Source organism: Nematostella vectensis, chromosome 14, assembly GCF_932526225.1.
Source record: "Nematostella vectensis chromosome 14, jaNemVect1.1, whole genome shotgun sequence".
Taxonomy (NCBI): Eukaryota; Metazoa; Cnidaria; class Anthozoa; order Actiniaria; family Edwardsiidae; genus Nematostella; species Nematostella vectensis.
This window is the reverse complement of record NC_064047.1, coordinates 395579-417273: the sequence shown is the minus strand read 5'-3', so window position 1 is coordinate 417273 and position 21695 is coordinate 395579. Positions and strand designations below refer to the sequence as shown.

At 44.1% G+C, this 21695-nt stretch overlaps 1 protein-coding gene across 9 annotated transcripts in view; it reads left to right on the top strand.

The window, feature by feature from the left end:
* Positions 1-21641, top strand: part of LOC5500776 (collagen alpha-1(XII) chain) — a 33731-nt gene extending 12090 nt beyond the window's left edge. For 2 of the 9 annotated variants that reach the window (XM_048721538.1, XM_048721544.1), the window contains 18 exons: positions 1185-1244; positions 2853-2906; positions 3092-3226; positions 5366-5419; positions 6023-6073; positions 6534-6584; positions 6994-7026; positions 7403-7453; positions 7911-7973; positions 8317-8412; positions 10287-10433; positions 10809-11066; positions 11252-11542; positions 11739-11774; positions 11907-11948; positions 19137-19381; positions 20683-20794; positions 21205-21641. In XM_048721538.1, the coding sequence (XP_048577495.1) occupies positions 1185-1244; positions 2853-2906; positions 3092-3226; positions 5366-5419; positions 6023-6073; positions 6534-6584; positions 6994-7026; positions 7403-7453; positions 7911-7973; positions 8317-8412; positions 10287-10433; positions 10809-11066; positions 11252-11542; positions 11739-11774; positions 11907-11948; positions 19137-19381; positions 20683-20794; positions 21205-21344 (1919 nt within the window). In that variant the 3' untranslated portion in view covers positions 21345-21641. The remainder of the gene's footprint in view (positions 1-1184; positions 1245-2852; positions 2907-3091; positions 3227-5365; positions 5420-6022; positions 6074-6533; positions 6585-6993; positions 7027-7402; positions 7454-7910; positions 7974-8316; positions 8413-10286; positions 10434-10808; positions 11067-11251; positions 11543-11738; positions 11775-11906; positions 11949-19136; positions 19382-20682; positions 20795-21204) is intronic. The other 7 variants (XM_048721539.1, XM_048721543.1, XM_048721542.1 and 4 more) reach the window with 7 other exon arrangements.
* Positions 21642-21695: the final 54 nt, after the last annotated feature.

Here is a 21695-nt window from a genome sequence, read left to right as displayed (position 1 = left end):
AATGCCCAACCATCCTGTCAATCACAACTGCCTTCTGCTACAGGGATCGGATCATCAAACTATTTGGCCATGCCATGTACCTAGGGATGAACTTTATAAAAATGTAACATTTGTTCACATTGCTGTCTCTATGGCAACGAAACGGTGAACCCGTTAAATTCACTATTCGAGAAGTGCTGTTCGCTACAGGGAAATTTTTAACAAATAAGCTATAGGATATTGTACATCAGACCTTGGTCGACACTTAGAGGAAGTTTTATTAAAATCTATAAAAGGAATTCCGAGAAATTGGCGTATTTTTATTTTTAGTCACTCTGTTATTTACCTATTCTGAAATTCGCACCTGAAATAAATCCATAAGGGGGCAAGGATTTTTTAACATTGTTATTTAGCTACCTCTTATTTCTAATAACATACCAAAAATGAACGCAATCGGTTTTGTTAATCGTAAGTTTTAGGGGCCATTCTGGGGACTATATGATACTTTCAAAATGAAGAAATTGAACTTTTTTGCTTTTTTGGCCGCCAAATAAAATTTCGCCGATTAATGTTTTCGTCGTTTTTGTAGAATAAAATTAATATATTGAGAAACATTCGGGTTAACTTTGAGCTCCGTTGAAGGGTTGTAAGTAAGCGATTGGATTTTTTGAAAATGGGCATTTCAAGCCATCAAAAAAGTTCAATTTCTTCATTTTGAAAGTATTAAATAGCCCCAGGAATGGCCCCTAAAACTTACGATCAACAAAACCGATTGCTTCATTTTTGATATGCTATTAGCAATAAGAGGTAGCTAAATAACAATGGTAAAAAAATCCTTGCCCGCGTATGGATTTTTTTCAGGTGCGAATAGATTTTAATAAAACGTCCTCTAAGTGTCGACCAAGGTCTGATGTACAATATCCTATAGCTTATTTGTTAAAAATTTCCCTGTAGCGAACAGCACTTCGCGAATAGTGAATTTAACGGGTTCACCGTTCCGTTACCATAGAAACAGCAATGGTAACAAATGTTACATTTTCATAAAGTTCATTCCTAGCTACATGGCATGGCCAAATAGTTTGATGATCCGATCCCTGTAGCAAAAGATACGAGAGTGATTTACAGGATGGTTGGGCATTCGGGAAACTGTATCGAATCTCCTTAATGACGACTATTAATGACGATTGTTATCAAAATGCTTATAGCTGCCAAGAAAGGTGATACCTCTCCAACAATGAAGAAATCAGAGAAACCCAAGTCAGAAGGTGGAAGTTATTAATTAAAACACAGAGTAAAACACCAGAATAACGATTGCGGTCAGTTATTTATTACACAGCGATCAGGTTTATGTAGAGTTTGCTTGTCTCGATAAGTTTGAGTGGAATATGAGGAGAACGTTTAAGTAAAGTAAAACGGGAGAGGAAAATATGGAATAAAGTATATATGGTGTAGTGCTGGGTGGTATAGTGTTGGGTGGTGTAGGTTGGGTCGATTGGCAGAGATTGGAGTGAGGTGGGTGATGTATTGTTGGTCGGTGTTGGTGTGGTGGTGTAGTGTTGGGCTGTTGGTCGGTGTAGGTGTGGCGGTGTAGTGTTGGGTGGCGTAGGTTGGGCGGTGTAGTGTTTGGTAGTATAGTGTAGGGTGGTGTAGCGTTTAGTTGTGTGGGTGTGGTAGTGTAGTGTTGGGTGATGCATTGTTGGGTGGTGTATTGATAGGTGTTGTAGTGTGATGTAGGGTGGTCGGTGTAGTGCTGAGTGGTGCAGTGTTGGGTGGTGTAGTGTTGGGTGGTGTAGTGTTGGGTGATGTAGGTTGGGTGGTGTAGTGCTGGGTGGTGTAGTGTTGGGTGGTGTAGTGTTGGGTGGTGTAGTGTTGGGTGGCGTAGGTTGGGCGGTGTAGTGTTTGGTAGTATAGTGTAGGGTGGTGTAGCGTTTAGTTGTGTGGGTGTGGTAGTGTAGTGTTGGGTGATGCATTGTTGGGTGGTGTATTGATAGGTGTTGTAGTGTGATGTAGGTTGGTCGGTGTAGTGTTGGTCGGTGTAGTGCTGAGTGGTGCAGTGTTGGGTGGTGTAGTGTTGGGTGATGTAGGTTGGGTGGTGTAGTGCTGGGTGGTGTAGTGTTGGGTGGTGTAGTGCTGGGTGATGTAGGTTGGGTGGTGTAGTGCTGGGTGGTGTAGTGTTGGGTGGTGTAGTGTTGGGTGGTGTAGTGTTGGGTGGTGTAGTGTTGGTGGGGTAGTGTTGGGTGGTGTAGGTTTGGTGGGGTAGTGTTGGGTGGTGTAGTGTTGGGTGGTGTATTGTTGGGCGGTGTACTGTTGGGTGGCGTAGGTTGGGTGGTGTAGTGTTGGGTGGTGTAGTGTTGGGTGGTGTAGTGTTGGGTGGTGCAGTGTTGGGTGGTGTAGTGTTGGGTGGTGTAGTGTTGGGTGGTGTAGTGTTGGGTGAATAGTGTTGGGTGGTGTAGTGTTGGGTGGTGTAGTGTTGGGTGGTGTAGTGTTGGGTGAATAGTGTTGGGTGGTGTAGTGTTGGGTGGTGTAGTGTTGGGTGGTGTAGTGTTGGGTGGTGTAGTGTTGGGTGGTGTAGTGTTGGGTGGTGTAGTGTTGGGTGGTGTAGTGTTGGGTGGTGTAGTGTTGGTGGGGTAGTGTTGGGTGATGTAGTATTGGGTGGTGTTGTGTTGGTGGGGTAGTGTTGGGTGGTGTAGTGTTGGGTGGTGTAGTGTTGGGTGGTGTAGTGTTTAGGATAGGAGTGTAGGATAGTGTGTAGTATGTGGATATGTTGGGAGGGGTGGGATAACATTGACAAAAGAAGGAGGGTGGGGGTAGAGTGTGTTATGGTTTTTGCGGGAAAATACTGATATTGTAAATCCTCTTTGTATTTTTATCAGACGATAATTCACTCCTGGACAAAGAGCCATCTCTCGATGACAACGGACCAGAAGGTGAATAAGTTGTTGATGCTGCGGTTGATATGCCGTTGTAGTTGATACGTGATTCCAGTAAAGCTTATTGTTAACTACTATCTACCGCTTGTAGACGAGGATAAAGCAATCCTAGTAAAGCTCATCGATAGAGGATAAAGATATCCCAGTAAAGCTTATTGTTAACTACAATCTACCGCTTGTAGCCGCTGGCCGAATGACTGACTGGAGCCCGTATGAGGATACTCCAGAAGACCAAGAACAAAATACCAACTCGACCGAGAACAACGTCATCAAGGAAGATGTGATTGGTCCAACAAATGCACCCTCTGATGACAACGGTAATGCACCAATCACGTATAGGTATACATGTGATGATCACGTGATAGGCAAATCTAATGTACTCTTTGATAAAAACGGCAATGCACCAATCACGTTATACATGTGATGGTCACGTGATAGGCAAATCTAATGTACTCTTTGATAAAAACGGCAATGCACCAATCACGTATAGGTGGTATACATGTGATGATCACGTGATAGGCAAATCTAATGTACTCTTTGATAAAAACGGCAATGCACCAATCACGTATAGATATACATAAATGTGAACTTTAGAAGCACACTAGCATACACACATTGGCACCAGTCGGGCCAAGACGGGACGCTAGCACAGTCTATTACCCGTGCAGTTCGGCAACCATGGACAGCTGTTTCGTCCTTATTAGGACTCGTCAGCATGGCATAGCCGGTTTGCCTCATTTAAACTTCATCGGCAAAAAAACTGCAGGGCGACTTCGACTCGAACGAAGTGCTTTAAACCACAGCTCAGATCCATGTGGGATCTAGAGCTGCGACCGGGCTAGCGTGATGCCAATTGTGCGGATCACGCATGCGACCTTTGCTAGTCTAAAACTCCGTCGGATAGCCAAACTATCCTTGCGAGTATGTATACATAAATGTGAACTTTAGAAGCACACTAGCATACACACATTGGCACCAGTCGGGCCAAGACGGGACGCTAGCACAGTCTATTACCCGTGCAGTTCGGCAACCATGGACAGCTGTTTCGTCCTTATTAGGACTCTAGTGTGCTTCTAAAGTTCACATTTATGTATAGATACTCGCAAGGATAGTTTGGCTATCCGACGGAGTTTTAGACTAGCAAAGGTCGCATGCGTGATCCGCACAATTGGCATCACGCTAGCCCGGTCGCAGCTCTAGATCCCACATGGATCTAAGCTGTGGTTTAAAGCACTTCGTTCGAGTCGAAGTCGCCCTGCAGTTTTTTTGCCGATGAAGTTTAACTGAGGCAAACCGGCTATGCCATGCTGACGAGTCCTAATAAGGACGAAACAGCTGCCCATGGTTGCCGAACTGCACGGGTAATAGACTGTGCTAGCGTCCCGTCTTGGCCCGACTGGTGCCAATGTGTGTATGCTAGTGTGCTTCTAAAGTTCACATTTATGTATACATACTCGCAAGGATAGTTTGGCTATCCGACGGAGTTTTAGACTAGCAAAGGTCGCATGCGTGATCCGCACAATTGGCATCACGCTAGCCCGGTCGCAGCTCTAGATCCCACATGGATCTAAGCTGTGGTTTAAAGCACTTCGCTCGAGTCGAAGTCGCCCTGCAGTTTTTTTTGCCGATGAAGTTTAACTGAGGCAAACCGGCTATGCCATGCTGACGAGTCCTAATATGGACGAAACAGCTGTCCATGGTTGCCGTACTGCACGGGTAATAGACTGTACTAGCGTCCCGTCTTGGCCCGACTGGTGCCAATGTGTGTATGCTAGTGTGCTTCTAAATTTCATACGTATAGGTATACATGTGATGATCACGTGATAGGCAAATCTAATGTACTTTTTGATAAAAACGGTAATGCACCAATCACGAATAGGTAAAAATGTGATGATCACGTGATAAGATAATCTATTGTACTCTGATAAAAACGGTAAAGGCATACATGTGATGATCACGTGATAGGGTATTCTAAAGTACTCATTTATGCTAAAAAGGATAATGCACTAATCACGTATAAGCATACATGTGATGATCACGTGATAGGGTCAACTGATTCATCCCTTGGTAACACGGTAATGCACCAAAAAAAAAAAAACGAAAAAACCCACTATTTTTGTTTAAGTGCATTATTCGATTCACATAAATGTTATTAGAGCTGGTAAAGGCATACATGTGATGATCACGTGATAGGGTATTCTAAAGTACTCATTTATGCTAAAAAAGGATAATGCACTGATCACGTATAGGCATACATGTGATGATTCATCCCTTGGTAACACGGTAATGCACCAAAAAAAAAAACGAAATAAAAAACTATTTTTGTTTAAGTGCATTTTTCGATTCACATAAATGTTATTAGAGCTGGTATAAGAAAAAAGACAGTACCTATATCTTATGTAAATATCCATCAAATAATATCTCTCTATCAACATCTCTCTATTTCTATTATAAAGACGCATATCCCACAATGCCACCTGATGAGGAGCCAAAAGATAAACACAAATCGGGTGAGTATCGAGCGGGACTGGTAGGAAACACGAATCAAAGATGACTAATAGACTATTTAAGTCAATTTAATTAATTTTTCATGCCTCGGAGTACCCAGATATCCACAAGGCACTTGAGCATTCCACGGCCAATAAGCAATCAAAAATGACTATATTAATAGACTATGTTAATATTGATACTCGGAGTACCCGAGAGATATCCACTAAGCGGCTCCACCAGCTCAACCAACAGGTACGAAATACCTACACGAAGATACATGATATACAGTGGTTCCTTCTCTTAAGTGCCTATCCTAGTTTCTGTGCCAAGTGACCGCATAAAATAAGGCTAACGCGAAATGTTCAAGCCCAATTAGTAGCTTGAATGGATTTTTTACAGCAAATATTTGCCGAGGCCAACAATAACCTATTCATAAAAGAGAAAAAAAAAACAGTAGATAACATATTTCGGAGTGAGAAGAACTTCATTTAATTATAAAGTATCGCTAGTCGGTGATCTTTTAAAAGGACCGATAAATTGTAATAGCAGGTTTATTGAATAGTACATAAAAACTGTGTTTGTGTCACCGTTTTTGTTATTCTCTTATTTTTGTCATATTCTAGCTGCCCCAACACCGATGGCGTCAAAGGAGGGTCCTACCAGGTCCGTGAAAGGTAAAATACCACCGTGCATACCACCAAATGACTAATAGACTATTTTAACACGTTCATGCCTCGGAGTACCCAGATATCCATAAAGCACAAGCGCATTCTACAGTCAATGGGCAATCAAAGATGAGTAATAGGACTAGGATATTTTAATGTTCATACTCGTTAAACACAGATATTCACAAAGCACTAGAGCACTCAGCAGCCAATGAGCAATCAAAGATCACTATACTAATATACTTTTTTTATGTCGGGGTATATAGTTATCCACAAATAACATATTCATACATGTAAAAGAAACAGTAAATAACATATTTCGAACGGAGAAGAACTTCTTACAATTATAAAGTATCGCCAGTCGGTGATCTTTTAAAAGGATTGATAAATTGTGATAGCTGGTTTATTAAATAGTGCATAAAAAATGTGTCACCTTTTTTGTTGTTCTCTTATTTTGGTCTTATTCCAGCTGCCCCAACACCGATGGCGTTAAAGGAGGGTCCTACCAGGTCCGTGAAAGGTAAAATACCACCGTGCATACCACCAGCTGACTAATAGACTATTTTAACACGTTCATGCCTCGGAGTACCCAGATATCCATAAAGCAATAGATCATTCCACGGCCAATGAGCAATCAAAGATGACTATATTAATAGACTATTTTTTAATGTTCATACTCAGAGTACATAGCTATCCACAAAGCACTAGAGCATCCTACAAACAATGAGCAATCGGCGATAAAAATTGTCTGGTCGAGATAATCGAAAAACTATGGTACTTGCAATGCAGCTGGTGCTATTTAGAAGATCGACCAATCACTTTTACAGTGAAAAATGATTATAAAAAGACTAAGATACAAGGGATGATTATAAAAAGATTAAGATACAAGGATGCTTTAATAAACCTTTCAATACATCTGTTTCTTGTAGGGGATGCTGCGGTTCTACCAGTTCAACCAACAGGTACGAAATACCTACACGAAGATACATGATATACAGTGGTTCCTTCCCTAAAGTGCCTATCCTAGTTTCTGTGCCAAGTGACCGCATAAAATAAGGCTAACGCGAAATGTTCAAGCCCAATTAGTAGCTTGAATGGATTTTTTACAGCAAATATTTGTCGAGGCCAGCAATATCATATTCATACATGTAAGAATTCATACATGTAAGAATAAGTAAATAACATATTTCGAACGGAGAAGAACTTCTTCCAATTATAAAGTATCGCCAGTCTGTGATCTTTTAAAAGGATTGAGAAATTATGGTTTATTAAATAGTACATAAAAAACTGTGTTTGAGTCCCCGTTTTTGTTGTTCTCTTATTTTTGTCTTATTCCAGCTGCCCCAACACCGATGGCGTTCAAGGAGGGTCCAACCAGGTCAATGAATGGTAAAATACCACCATCCGTGTGTGGTGTACCCAGGGGATAAATACCGGGTTACTCTCTTGTGTTCAAAAGTTGTAGATACTCATCTTCATAGTATTATATAACAGAATGTTGCGTATGTAGTATTTATCAATTGCACTGTCTTTTGTGTTTTGTAAAACAAGAATTACTATCCCTGTAGTATACCTCAATCGCCGTGTCTTTTGTTTTTTTTTAACAAGAGTTACTATCCTGTAGTATACCTCAATCGCAGTGTATTTTTTTTTTTAAACACGTGTTACTATCCTGTAATATACCTCAATCGCCGTGTCTTTTTTCCTGTAAAACACGTGTTACTATCCATGTAGTATACCTCAATCGCCGTGTCTCTTGACCTGTAAAACACGTGTTACTATCCATGTAGTATACCTCAATCGCCGTGTCTCTTGACCTGTAAAACACGTGTTACTATCCATGTAGTGCCCATCGTACCTCAGGATGGAATGACCTTGTCTCCAACACCAGCCCCAGCTGACGTCAAAGGTACGTTATCCTCAGACGACACCAGACGATAAAAGCAGTCGTCGTGACGTGCACGGCACTTAACTGTGTTATGTCTTGCCGAGTCCAGGGTGTCACACGGTGTATTACCCATGTTAACGTTACTCATGTTTAACGTTCCAGTATTGTTGCAACACACGTTTTCAGATTCTCGCTAATACACGTCTAAACCGAACTGGAGCTATTTCCAAGTATTTTATATTTTAAGATGTCGATCAAACACTCTTAGTAATTTTAATCTAGGTTGATTTCGTCTCTAATTTAATACCACCATGAAATATCAGCATTCGCTTCAATGATGTTATATTTTTGTGCAAATCGCAAGGTCCCCCTAGTCCATCTGCTGGTCCAACAAAACCGCCCAGATCTGTCAATCAATCAGCGGATGCGACAAGCTCCACCCCCACTATGCCACAAGCTGGTAAGATATGATGTGGGATGGGGATGGAGGGGTCGGGGTAGGGAGGGGTGTGTGTGTGTGTGTGGGGGGGGGGGGGGGGGGGGCTTGCATGCGTTCGGTTGGGGTCGCAAGATACTGATGGCCAGACCAGGGAAGATATGTATGGGATGTTGGCAATTAACTTAAATAGCTCCGCTTACCTGCGCATTTGTGTAATCTGAGCCAGCACCCAGTCACTTGGTCAGCACTTGTCAGCCCTTTGAACTGTCAGGAGTCCCTAGCAGTGATAGAACTTGAAATGATATCACTGCTTCATATATCTGCAGATATTTTGTCAGGATTCCTTTTTTTAAGGCAATGCATTCATTACACTACATTATACATTGCGGGTAATAACGTAACTCGATGTCTTGTTTTACGAATTTCGCTGCCTAGAACTTCAGCAATTGAGCTTCAGCTGTCAGTTGTATTTACGTCGCTGAATTTTACGTCATCACTTCCTGGCTTGGACCCTATTGTTGGCCCTGATGGTTTACTAGCTCTTGATTGACACGGGTGCAATACACAGCTATCTTCTCCTTGAAAGAATGCCAAAGGCACACACGACCGTCCTCTCCCCAGATTCCGGCAAATGGTCACGTGACCCCTGTGTTTCCTCGCAGGTTCGTCGTCAAAGCCAAACAGACTTGACGTCGTCTTCCAAATCGACGGCTGCGGGCTAAAGCACAAAGAAGAATGGCATAAAACGTTGAAATTTATGCGATCGATAATTAGCATGCTGCCAGTGTCTTTCCACGGGACGCGTGTCGGCATCAACACTGAGGGGAGATACTTCCATGTCTTAGTTCCATTCCGTCAGTTCACTAAAAAGCCCGTGCTAATGGCCGTCACTAAGCTCATGGATAGACTTCTGCCGCAACCTGCACACTGCTTTACCTACGGCAAAATGTTGGATCACACGAGGAGAATATTGTTTGGTGGAGGAAGTCGAAGGAATGTACCCAAAGTACTGATCGCTATCAATGATAGGAGATCCAGGGATCCAGTTGACATTCCTGCTAGAAGGCTTAAGTGGGATGGCGTAGAGATATTTGCCGTAGGATTCGGGGAGGATTTCTCGGCATGGCAACTCTACCTGATTGCAAGTCATCCAAGATATGAGCACGTTATGATTGGCTCATATGACAATTGGCCTGAATTTGCGTTCAGGATTATTACGGAATTATACAGGAAATACTTTGACAAAAACTCTATGCATCCGCTGATCAGGGATATACTAGAAAATGGACCTTAGTCGGACGAGTACTTAGGGCAGATCGCATTCAACGCTATAAATACGAATTTCTGTGTTTGCGATTCTGAATTTGTCAATAGAAATTGATAAACATAATGCTTTTCATAATACACTCTTGCTCATCCTCAATTTTATATCGTCTTGGTGTGGTTATTGCGGCTAATAATGTCTTGTTCTAATATCGTTCACTTTAACAATTCTTTCCCTATATAGAAAATTAAGACCCTGCTCACATTGATAAAGGGTCACCATCAGTAGAACTGACCCCCACTATAGCAAATCACTAATTTTTACAAGGATAAAGGGTCACTCATTCGGGGCACTAGGTCTCATAATTGCAGACCACTGTTGTTTACATGGATAAAGGGTCAGCCCATACCGACCCCTTCTATTACTCCCCTGATAACCACTTAGGGTTGGCCCATAGAGAGAACTAGAAAACTTTGCTTTACATATAGGATAGGTTCACCTGTGGGGGGAAGGGGGGGGGGGGGAAGGGGGGGGGGGGAGGGGGAGCGGAGGGGGCATACCTTTGGCCAAGAACCTTGAAATGTAGAGATCCTCCTTAGCTAGGATTTGACGCCACGATCTTTTTACTTAGTTATGCCTGTAAGTGAAGAACCGACCCAGGCTCCCGTGGACGGCAAAGATGGGATGCCAAAGATGGGACTGGCACAAAAGCGTAAACTTCTCGAGAAAACATCGAAGCAAGGAAGAACCCAGCCTGTAGGGCGAGTGTTGGGTAAAGGTACGAAATATCGAAAGATGTAAGCGTGACAATTAGATAAGCGTTACAATTAGATTAGCGTGACAATAATGTAAGCGTGAAAATTGAAACGTACTTTACGCAGGGTTCTTTGGCACGTTCCCTAGCACAGGGAATAATAAATCAAAACATACCAGTAGCTTCAGGACAGCCGCTCCCAATAAAAGTAAACATGTCCCACTCCCTTTGTAGAAATACACAACTATCTGATGGTATTTAAGTTATTCGTAAATTTCTCTATTGAAAATGTACGATTTTCAATTATTAAAGGTTCAGGGTTTTTTTCAGGTCAGCATTTCGAAGACATTTTTATTGGTGTGTTATGTATGTTTTTATTACTGACGAATCTGTTCTTAGTGTGCAAGGCACGTGTGGATCTCGCTTTCCTTTTGGATGGGTCTGATGGAATTGGTAAAGATCACTTCCAGGACGCACTCAGCTTCGTCAAAAATGTCATCAACTCATTTGACGTAACCCCTGGCAACGTCCACGTAGCGATGGCAGTATGCTCTGACAAACCACACATCGTGTTCGATTTCCGCGCATTCAACGATCACGTGTCAATCTCGCGTGCGCTTGGATCGGTGAAATACCCTCAGGGAAAACTAATGGCAGGTGGGTCATCATCATCATCATCATCATCATCATCATCATCATTACGATCATCATCATCACCATCACCAGCACCGACATCCGTCACCACCATCACAACCACGTCATCATCTTCGTCATCAAAATCTCTTCATCGGCCATCACTTTATTTGACGTATCTCTTAGCAACCTGTACTTTCTGTTGACAGGAAGGTGTCTTAGGGCTATCAAGTCTAGCATCTTCATCAACAGCGGACGTCACGGCGTACCCAAGATGCTTTACGTCATGACTGGCGGCAACTCGCGCGACCGTGTTGCGTTACCATCGAGGTCCTTGCGTGACGATGGTGTCCAAGTGTACTCTTTGGGTCTCGGTAACAGCTATAAGGCGTATGAGCTGAAGGAGATGGCAACGTCACCTTTTAATGATCACGTGATGGCCACACGCTTTAATATCTTGGGATTATTGAGACCGCTAGTCACGGCTCAGCTTTGTCGAGGTAAACTAGCAAGTGACTGTCGAATAAGAATTTATCGGATAAACAATGCTTGACACCAGGTTCGACTTGCGTGACGAATAAGTTAAACATTTCAGAAGCGAGATAATTCCCAGCCAGCGTCACGCAAGTCGGTCACGCAAGACTGCCCAAGAGTACTTTTAGTACGATAATCTACTAACGAAATCTCACCTTACAGGTTCAGGAGGAAAACTTGTGAAAGACAAGGAAAAAGGTATAGTGACCCTTAACAAAGCCTGTAAGGTGATATGATAATTACAATAAACAGAACAGCTTTAATCAGACACTTTATTTAAGATTGAAAGGTTTAACAGATTTTCAGATAAAAAATACAATTGATTTCCAGCGGAGCGAAAAATCAAGCTGTTTGCGGATTTTCTGCGTCAGCGTAAGTATAAAAATGACGTCAGATGTCAAATATGCACTTGAATGACACAGGGAGTCCAAGGCGTGCAAGGCCTCAGCCCCCCTTCCCCTCTTCCACTGTCGACCTGACAGGGATGATGTATTTTTAGGGTTCAAAATCGGGCCTCGAGTACTTTTAGTGGGTGTCCGAGAAAAAAAAGGCTTTTCTCTTAGAAATTGTATTTTTAGGGCTTCTGAGTTATATTTTAGGGTAGCAATTTTGGTCGTGGAGGTATTTTTAGGGTTATTTTTCGATTTTCCCGACGAGCATCCCTTTCACTTTTACCCAGAAGAGCACCCCACCCCCACCCCCCCCCACCCCCCCCCCCCCGGCCTCAGACTCGCGTTGTCACGTGTCACAAAACATAACAAATAATGGATGTAAACATAATAAAAAAAACCTTAAGCTACTTGTAAACACGCCCTCCGAGAGTAAGGAGAATGTCGCTCCCGATATTACAGAATTAGCTTGGCTAACGGCACATGTCAGGAAGAGAGTAAGGAGAGTGCCGCTCCCGATATTACAGAATTAGCTTGGCTAACGGCACATGTCAGGAAGAGAGTAAGGAGAGTGCCGCTCCCGATATTACAGAATTAGCTTGGCTAACGGCACATGTCAGGAAGAGAGTAAGGATGGAGTGCCGCTCCCGATATTACAGAATTAGCTTGGCTAACGGCACATGTCAGGAAGAGAGTAAGGAGAGTGCCGCTCCCGATATTACAGAATTAGCTTGGCTAACGGCACATGTCAGGAAGGAAGTAAGGAGAGTGCCGCTCCCGATATTACAGAATGAGCTTGGCTAACGGCACATGTCAGGAAGAGAGTAAGGATGGAGTGCCGCTCCCGATATTACAGAATTAGCTTGGCTAACGGCACATGTCAGGAAGAGAGTAAGGATAGAGTGCCGCTCCCGATATTACAGAATTAGCTTGGCTAACGGCACATGTCAGGAAGAGAGTAAGGAGAGTGCCGCTCCCGATATTACAGAATTAGCTTGGCTAACGGCACATGTCAGGAAGAGAGTAAGGATGGAGTGCCGCTCCCGATAATACAGAATTAGCTTGGCTAACGGCACATGTCAGGAAGAGAGTAAGGATAGAGTGCCGCTCCCGATATTACAGAATTAGCTAGGCTAACGGCACATGTCAGGAAGAGAGTAAGGATAGAGTGCCGCTCCCGATATTACAGAATTAGCTTGGCTAACGGCACATGTCAGGAAGAGAGTAAGGATAGAGTGCCGCTCCCGATATTACAGAATTAGCTTGGCTAACGGCACATGTCAGGAAGAGAGTAAGGAGAGTGCCGCTCCCGATATTACAGAATTAGCTTGGCTAACGGCACATGTCAGGAAGAGAGTAAGGAGAGTGCCGCTCCCGATATTACAGAATTAGCTTGGCTAACGGCACATGTCAGGAAGAGAGTAAGGAGAGTGCCGCTCCCGATATTACAGAATTAGCTTGGCTAACGGCACATGTCAGGAAGAGAGTAAGGAGAGTGTCGCTCCCGATAATACAGAATTAGCTTGGCTAACGGCACATGTCAGGAAGAGAGTAAGGAGAGTGCCGCTCCCGATATTACAGAATTAGCTTGGCTAACGGCACATGTCAGGAAGAGAGTAAGGAGAGTGCCGCTCCCGATATTACAGAATTAGCTTGGCTAACGGCACATGTCAGGAAGAGAGTAAGGAGAGTGCCGCTCCCGATATTACAGAATTAGCTTGGCTAACGGCACATGTCAGGAAGAGAGTAAGGAGAGTGCCGCTCCCGATATTACAGAATTAGCTAGGCTAACGGCACATGTCAGGAAGAGAGTAAGGATAGAGTGCCGCTCCCGATATAACAGAATTAGCTTGGCTAACGGCACATGTCAGGAAGAGAGTAAGGATGGAGTGTCGCTCCCGATATTACAGAATTAGCTTGGCTAACGGCACATGTCAGGAAGAGAGTAAGGAGAGTGCCGCCCGCTCCCGATATTACAGAATTAGCTTGGCTAACGGCACATGTCAGGAAGAGAGTAAGGATAGAGTGCCGCTCCCGATATTACAGAATTAGCTTGGCTAACGGCACATGTCAGGAAGAGAGTAAGGAGAGTGCCGCTCCCGATATTACAGAATTAGCTTGGCTAACGGCACATGTCAGGAAGAGAGTAAGGATGGAGTGTCGCTCCCGATATTACAGAATTAGCTTGGCTAACGGCACATGTCAGGAAGAGAGTAAGGAGAGTGCCGCTCCCGATATTACAGAATTAGCTTGGCTAACGGCACATGTCAGGAAGAGAGTAAGGATAGAGTGCCGCTCCCGATATTACAGAATTAGCTTGGCTAACGGCACATGTCAGGAAGAGAGTAAGGAGAGTGCCGCTCCCGATATTACAGAATTAGCTTGGCTAACGGCACATGTCAGGAAGAGAGTAAGGATGGAGTGTCGCTCCCGATATTACAGAATTAGCTTGGCTAACGGCACATGTCAGGAAGAGAGTAAGGAGAGTGCCGCTCCCGATATTACAGAATTAGCTTGGCTAACGGCACATGTCAGGAAGAGAGTAAGGATAGAGTGCCGCTCCCGATATTACAGAATTAGCTTGGCTAACGGCACATGTCAGGAAGAGAGTAAGGAGAGTGCCGCTCCCGATATTACAGAATTAGCTTGGCTAACGGCACATGTCAGGAAGAGAGTAAGGATGGAGTGTCGCTCCCGATATTACAGAATTAGCTTGGCTAACGGCACATGTCAGGAAGAGAGTAAGGAGAGTGCCGCTCCCGATATTACAGAATTAGCTTGGCTAACGGCACATGTCAGGAAGAGAGTAAGGATAGAGTGCCGCTCCCGATATTACAGAATTAGCTTGGCTAACGGCACATGTCAGGAAGAGAGTAAGGAGAGTGCCGCTTCCGATATTACAGAATTAGCTTGGCTAACGGCACATGTCTGGAAGAGAGTAAGGAGAGTGCCGCTCCCGATATTACAGAATTAGCTTGGCTAACGGCACATGTCAGGAAGAGAGTAAGGATAGAGTGCCGCTCCCGATATTACAGAATTAGCTTGGCTAACGGCACATGTCAGGAAGAGAGTAAGGAGAGTGCCGCTCCCGATAATACAGAATGAGCTTGGCTAACGGCACATGTCAGGAAGAGAGTAAGGATGGAGTGTCGCTCCCGATATTACAGAATTAGCTTGGCTAACGGCACATGTCAGGAAGAGAGTAAGGAGAGTGCCGCTCCCGATATTACAGAATTAGCTTGGCTAACGGCACATGTCAGGAAGAGAGTAAGGAGAGCGCCGCTCCCGATATTACACAATTAGCTTGGCTAACGGCACATGTCAGGAAGAGAGTAAGGAGAGTGCCGCTCCCGATAATACAGAATGAGCTTGGCTAACGGCACATGTCAGGAAGAGAGTAAGGATGGAGTGTCGCTCCCGATATTACAGAATTAGCTTGGCTAACGGCACATGTCAGGAAGAGAGTAAGGAGAGTGCCGCTCCCGATATTACAGAATTAGCTTGGCTAACGGCACATGTCAGGAAGAGAGTAAGGAGAGTGCCGCTCCCGATATTACAGAATTAGCTTGGCTAACGGCACATGTCAGGAAGAGAGTAAGGAGAGCGCCGCTCCCGATATTACACAATTAGCTTGGCTAACGGCACATGTCAGGAAGAGAGTAAGGAGAGTGCCGCTCCCGATAATACAGAATGAGCTTGGCTAACGGCACATGTCAGGAAGAGAGTAAGGATGGAGTGCCGCTCCCGATATTACAGAACTAGCTTGGCTAACGGCACATGTCAGGAAGAGAGTAAGGAGAGTGCCGCTCCCGATATTACAGAATTAGCTTGGCTAACGGCACATGTCAGGAAGAGAGTAAGGAGAGTGCCGCTCCCGATATTACAGAATTAGCTTGGCTAACGGCACATGTCAGGAAGAGAGTAAGGATAGAGTGTCGCTCCCGATATTACAGAATTAGCTTGGCTAACGGCACATGTCAGGAAGAGAGTAAGGAGAGTGCCGCTCCCGATATTACAGAATTAGCTTGGCTAACGGCACATGTCAGGAAGAGAGTAAGGAGAGTGCCGCTCCCGATATTACAGAATTAGCTTGGCTAACGGCACATGTCAGGAAGAGAGTAAGGATAGAGTGTCGCTCCCGATATTACAGAATTAGCTTGGCTAACGGCACATGTCAGGAAGAGAGTAAGGAGAGTGCCGCTCCCGATATTACAGAATTAGCTTGGCTAACGGCACATGTCAGGAAGAGAGTAAGGATGGAGTGCCGCTCCCGATATTACAGAACTAGCTTGGCTAACGGCACATGTCAGGAAGAGAGTAAGGAGAGTGCCGCTCCCGATAATACAGAACTAGCTTGGCTAACGGCACATGTCAGGAAGAGAGTAAGGATAGAGTGCCGCTCCCGATATTACAGAATTAGCTTGGCTAACGGCACATGTCAGGAAGAGAGTAAGGATAGAGTGCCGCTCCCGATATTACAGAATTAGCTTGGCTAACGGCACATGTCAGGAAGAGAGTAAGGAGAGTGCCGCTCCCGATAATACAGAATTAGCTTGGCTAACGGCACATGTCAGGAAGAGAGTAAGGATAGAGTGCCGCTCCCGATATTACAGAATTAGCTTGGCTAACGGCACATGTCAGGAAGAGAGTAAGGATGGAGTGTCGCTCCCGATATTACAGAATTAGCTTGGCTAACGGCACATGTCAGGAAGAGAGTAAGGATGGAGTGCCGCTCCCGATATTACAGAATTAGCTTGGCTAACGGCACATGTCAGGAAGAGAGTAAGGAGAGTGCCGCTCCCGATAATACAGAACTAGCTTGGCTAACGGCACATGTCAGGAAGAGAGTAAGGATAGAGTGCCGCTCCCGATATTACAGAATTAGCTTGGCTAACGGCACATGTCAGGAAGAGAGTAAGGAGAGTGCCGCTCCCGATAATACAGAATTAGCTTGGCTAACGGCACATGTCAGGAAGAGAGTAAGGAGAGTGCCGCTCCCGATATTACAGAATTAGCTTGGCTAACGGCACATGTCAGGAAGAGAGTAAGGAGAGTGCCGCTCCCGATATTACAGAATTAGCTTGGCTAACGGCACATGTCAGGAAGAGAGTAAGGAGAGTGCCGCTCCCGATATTACAGAATTAGCTTGGCTAACGGCACATGTCAGGAAGAGAGTAAGGAGAGTGCCGCTCCCGATATTACAGAATTAGCTTGGCTAACGGCACATGTCAGGAAGAGAGTAAGGAGAGTGCCGCTCCCGATATTACAGAATTAGCTTGGCTAACGGCACATGTCAGGAAGAGAGTAAGGATGGAGTGCCGCTCCCGATATTACAGAATTAGCTTGGCTAACGGCACATGTCAGGAAGAGAGTAAGGAGAGTGCCGCTCCCGATATTACAGAATTAGCTTGGCTAACGGCACATGTCAGGAAGAGAGTAAGGATGGAGTGCCGCTCCCGATATTACAGAATTAGCTTGGCTAACGGCACATGTCAGGAAGAGAGTAAGGAGAGTGCCGCTCCCGATATTACAGAATTAGCTTGGCTAACGGCACATGTCAGGAAGAGAGTAAGGAGAGTGCCGCTCCCGATATTACAGAATTAGCTTGGCTAACGGCACATGTCAGGAAGAGAGTAAGGATGGAGTGCCGCTCCCGATATTACAGAATTAGCTTGGCTAACGGCACATGTCAGGAAGAGAGTAAGGAGAGTGCCGCTCCCGATATTACAGAATTAGCTTGGCTAACGGCACATGTCAGGAAGAGAGTAAGGAGAGTGCCGCTCCCGATAATACAGAATTAGCTTGGCTAACGGCACATGTCAGGAAGAGAGTAAGGATGGAGTGCCGCTCCCGATATTACAGAATTAGCTTGGCTAACGGCACATGTCAGGAAGAGAGTAAGGAGAGTGCCGCTCCCGATATTACAGAATTAGCTTGGCTAACGGCACATGTCAGGAAGAGAGTAAGGAGAGTGCCGCTCCCGATATTACAGAATTAGCTTGGCTAACGGCACATGTCAGGAAGAGAGTAAGGAGAGTGCCGCTCCCGATATTACAGAATTAGCTTGGCTAACGGCACATGTCAGGAAGAGAGTAAGGATGGAGTGTCGCTCCCGATATTACAGAATGAGCTTGGCTAACGGCACATGTCAGGAAGAGAGTAAGGAGAGTGCCGCTCCCGATATTACAGAATTAGCTTGGCTAACGGCACATGTCAGGAAGAGAGTAAGGAGAGTGCCGCTCCCGATAATACAGAATTAGCTTGGCTAACGGCACATGTCAGGAAGAGAGTAAGGAGAGTGCCGCTCCCGATATTACAGAACTAGCTTGGCTAACGGCACATGTCAGGAAGAGAGTAAGGAGAGTGCCGCTCCCGATATTACACAATTAGCTTGGCTAACGGCACATGTCAGGAAGAGAGTAAGGATAGAGTGCCGCTCCCGATATTACAGAATTAGCTTGGCTAACGGCACATGTCAGGAAGAGAGTAAGGATGGAGTGCCGCTCCCGATATTACAGAATTAGCTTGGCTAACGGCACATGTCAGGAAGAGAGTAAGGAGAGTGCCGCTCCCGATATTACAGAATGAGCTTGGCTAACGGCACATGTCAGGAAGAGAGTAAGGATAGAGTGCCGCTCCCGATATTACAGAATGAGCTTGGCTAACGGCACATGTCAGGAAGGTCTGCCATCTGTCCTGTACTGATACTGTCATTGTGACATGGGCTCGAGGTTTGTACTGATACTGTCATTATAACATCAGGTCGAGGCATGTACTGATACTGTCATTGTGACATGGGGTCGAGGTCTGTACCGATACTGTCATTGTGACATGAGATCGAGGCATGTAATGATACTGTCATTGTGACATGGGGTCGAGGTTTGTACTGATACTGTCATTGTGACATGGGGTCGAGGCATGTACCAATACTGTCATTGTGACATGAGGTCGAGGCATGTACTGATACTGTCATTATAACATCAGGTCGAGGCATGTGATACTGTCATTGTGACATCAGGTCGAGGCATGTACTGATACTGTCATTGTGACATGGGGTCGAGGTCTGTACCGATACTGTCATTGTGACATGGGGTCGAGGTCTGTACTGATACTGTCATTGTGACATGGGGTCGAGGTCTGTACTGATACTGTCATTGTTTGTAATTCTCAGTCAAGAGCGAGCATCCTCTGTACCAGGCAGCAACCAATCACGACAATTCTCGCGTTATCGTTCATCCCGACGACAAGAAGACGGAAAAAATCATCCCCAGGGTCACACCCACGAAAAAGGCGGAGAAGCCACGTGATGTGTCGGTCGGGCTGGTGTCAAACGTCAATCAGTTCTTCAAAAATAAAATAGCACGAAGAAAGCCGAGCGGCAAGACAGACAGCAGGAAAAGAGCCATGCTCAAAGCGGTAAATAGATAACACCTGGAATAGACATGCTCAAAGCGGTAAATAGATAACACCTGGAATAGCCATGCTCAAAGCGGTAAATAGATATAAAACTGGAATAGCCATGCTCAAAGCGGTAAATAGATATAAACCTGGAATAGCCATGCTCAAAGCGGTAAATAGATATAAAACTGGAATAGCCATGATCAAAGCGGTAAATAGATATAAAACTGGAATAGTCATGCTCAAAGCGGTAAATAGATAACACCTGGAATAGCCATGCTCAAAGCGGTAAATAGATATAAACGTGGAATAGACATGCTCAAAGCGGTAAATAGATATAAACCTGGAATAGCCATGCTCAGAGCGGTAAATAGATAACACCTGGAATAGACATGCTCAAAGCGGTAAATAGATATAAACCTGGAATAGCCATGCTCAAAGCGGTAAATAGATATAAAACTGGAATAGACATGCTCAAAGCGGTAAATAGATATAAAACTGGAATAGCCATGCTAAAAAAAGTAAATAGATATAAAACTGGAATAGCCATGTTCAAAGCGGTAAGGAATAGCCATGCTCAAAGCGGTAAATAGATATAAAACTGGAATAGCCATGTTCAAAGCCGTAAGGAATAGCCATGTTCAAAGCGGTAAGGAATAGCCATGCTCAAAGCGGTAAATAGATATAAAACTGGAATAGACATGCTCAAAGCAATAAATAGATATAAAACTGGAATAGACATGCTCAAAGCGGTAAATAGATATAAAACTGGAATAGCCATGCTCAAAGCGGTAAACAGATATAAAACTGGAATAGCCATGCTCAAAGCGGTAAATAGATATAAAACTGGAATAGCCATGCTCAAAGCGGTCAATAGATAAAAAAAACTGGAATAGCCATGCTCAAAGCGGTAAATAGATATAAAACTGGAAAAGCCATGCTCAAAGCGGTAAATAGATAAAAAACTGGAATAGCCATGCTCAAAGCGGTAAATAGATATAAAACTGGAATAGCCATGCTCAAAGTGGTAAATAGATATAAACGTGAAATAGCCATGCTCAAAGCGGCAAATAGATATCATAAACCTGGAATCATAGCCAGGAACATAGTGTGAATGAATCACTGTGCGATTTAAAGGCATTTCACGTTACCACGTGGTATTACTCTATTGCCGGATTTATAATAAGTTGTAAATTTGTATTACGCAATTGCCGGATATATAATATGTTATAAAGTTTCACTACACAATTGCCGGATATATATATTATATGTAACTAAGTTGTACTACTCAATTGCCGGATATATATTATGTATTGCAGGACATAAGACGAAAGCTGCATCTATTGTTGGAGAAGTTAAACGGAAAGTTCCCGGATGAAAATGCAATCTACCGCTCGATAGTGTACAATGTCAATGGGCATATTGGAGATGGTGAGAACGCGTATTAATGCTCGATAGACAATTAACATATTGGGGATGGTGGGAAGGGGGTCTAATTCTCGATAGACAATTGACATATTGGGGATGGTGGGAAGGGGGTCTAATTCTCGATAGACAATTGACATATTTGGGAAGGTGGGAAGGGGGTCTAATTCTCGATAGACAATTGACATATTGGAGATTGTTAGAAGGGGGTCTAATTCTCGATAGACAATAGACATATTGGGGATGGTGAGAATGCTCGATAGAGTAGAAGAGAAAGAAGTGAGCAGGGGATGTGGAGACAGGGAGTTAGTGAGGGAAAAGCCAAAGGAAAAAATAATGGTTGGGAGGTAAGAGAAAAAAGAGCGGTAATTTCTGAAGAATGATTTCAATGAGTTCAGTTTATTTTTGTCATCCAGCAACATGCAAAGACAAGCACAAGCTTTGCAGTGACTGGAAGGCTGACGGCCTGTGTTCGTCATCTGCTAAGGATGGCACGATGGACGCCTTCTCTGTACAGGCCGTGTGCCCACGATCATGTAATGTCTGCTATCCCTAAGCCAGCGGTGGTACAATACTATCCATGCGCAAGAAGAATCGTCCTATTGCGCCATACATTGGAAGCTTAGCTAAAGAATCACAAAGAAGCAGTCTGTAAACACGGGATACATTGGAAGACATTAGGCATCTTGTAAAGTTAAAAAAAAAATCTAGAAATCCGAGAAAACTTCGGAAGGGGAGAAGGGGCCAACGGCTAACTCGGAAGAAAATTGTAAACTAAAAAAAAAAGATGATCCATGTATTTTTTTTGTAAATATTATGTCAAGGTACAAGAATAAAAGCTGCGAATATCATATTATATGGCGTCGACTTGTCTATATAGGGGTTGGCATTAAAAAAGGGGAATGAA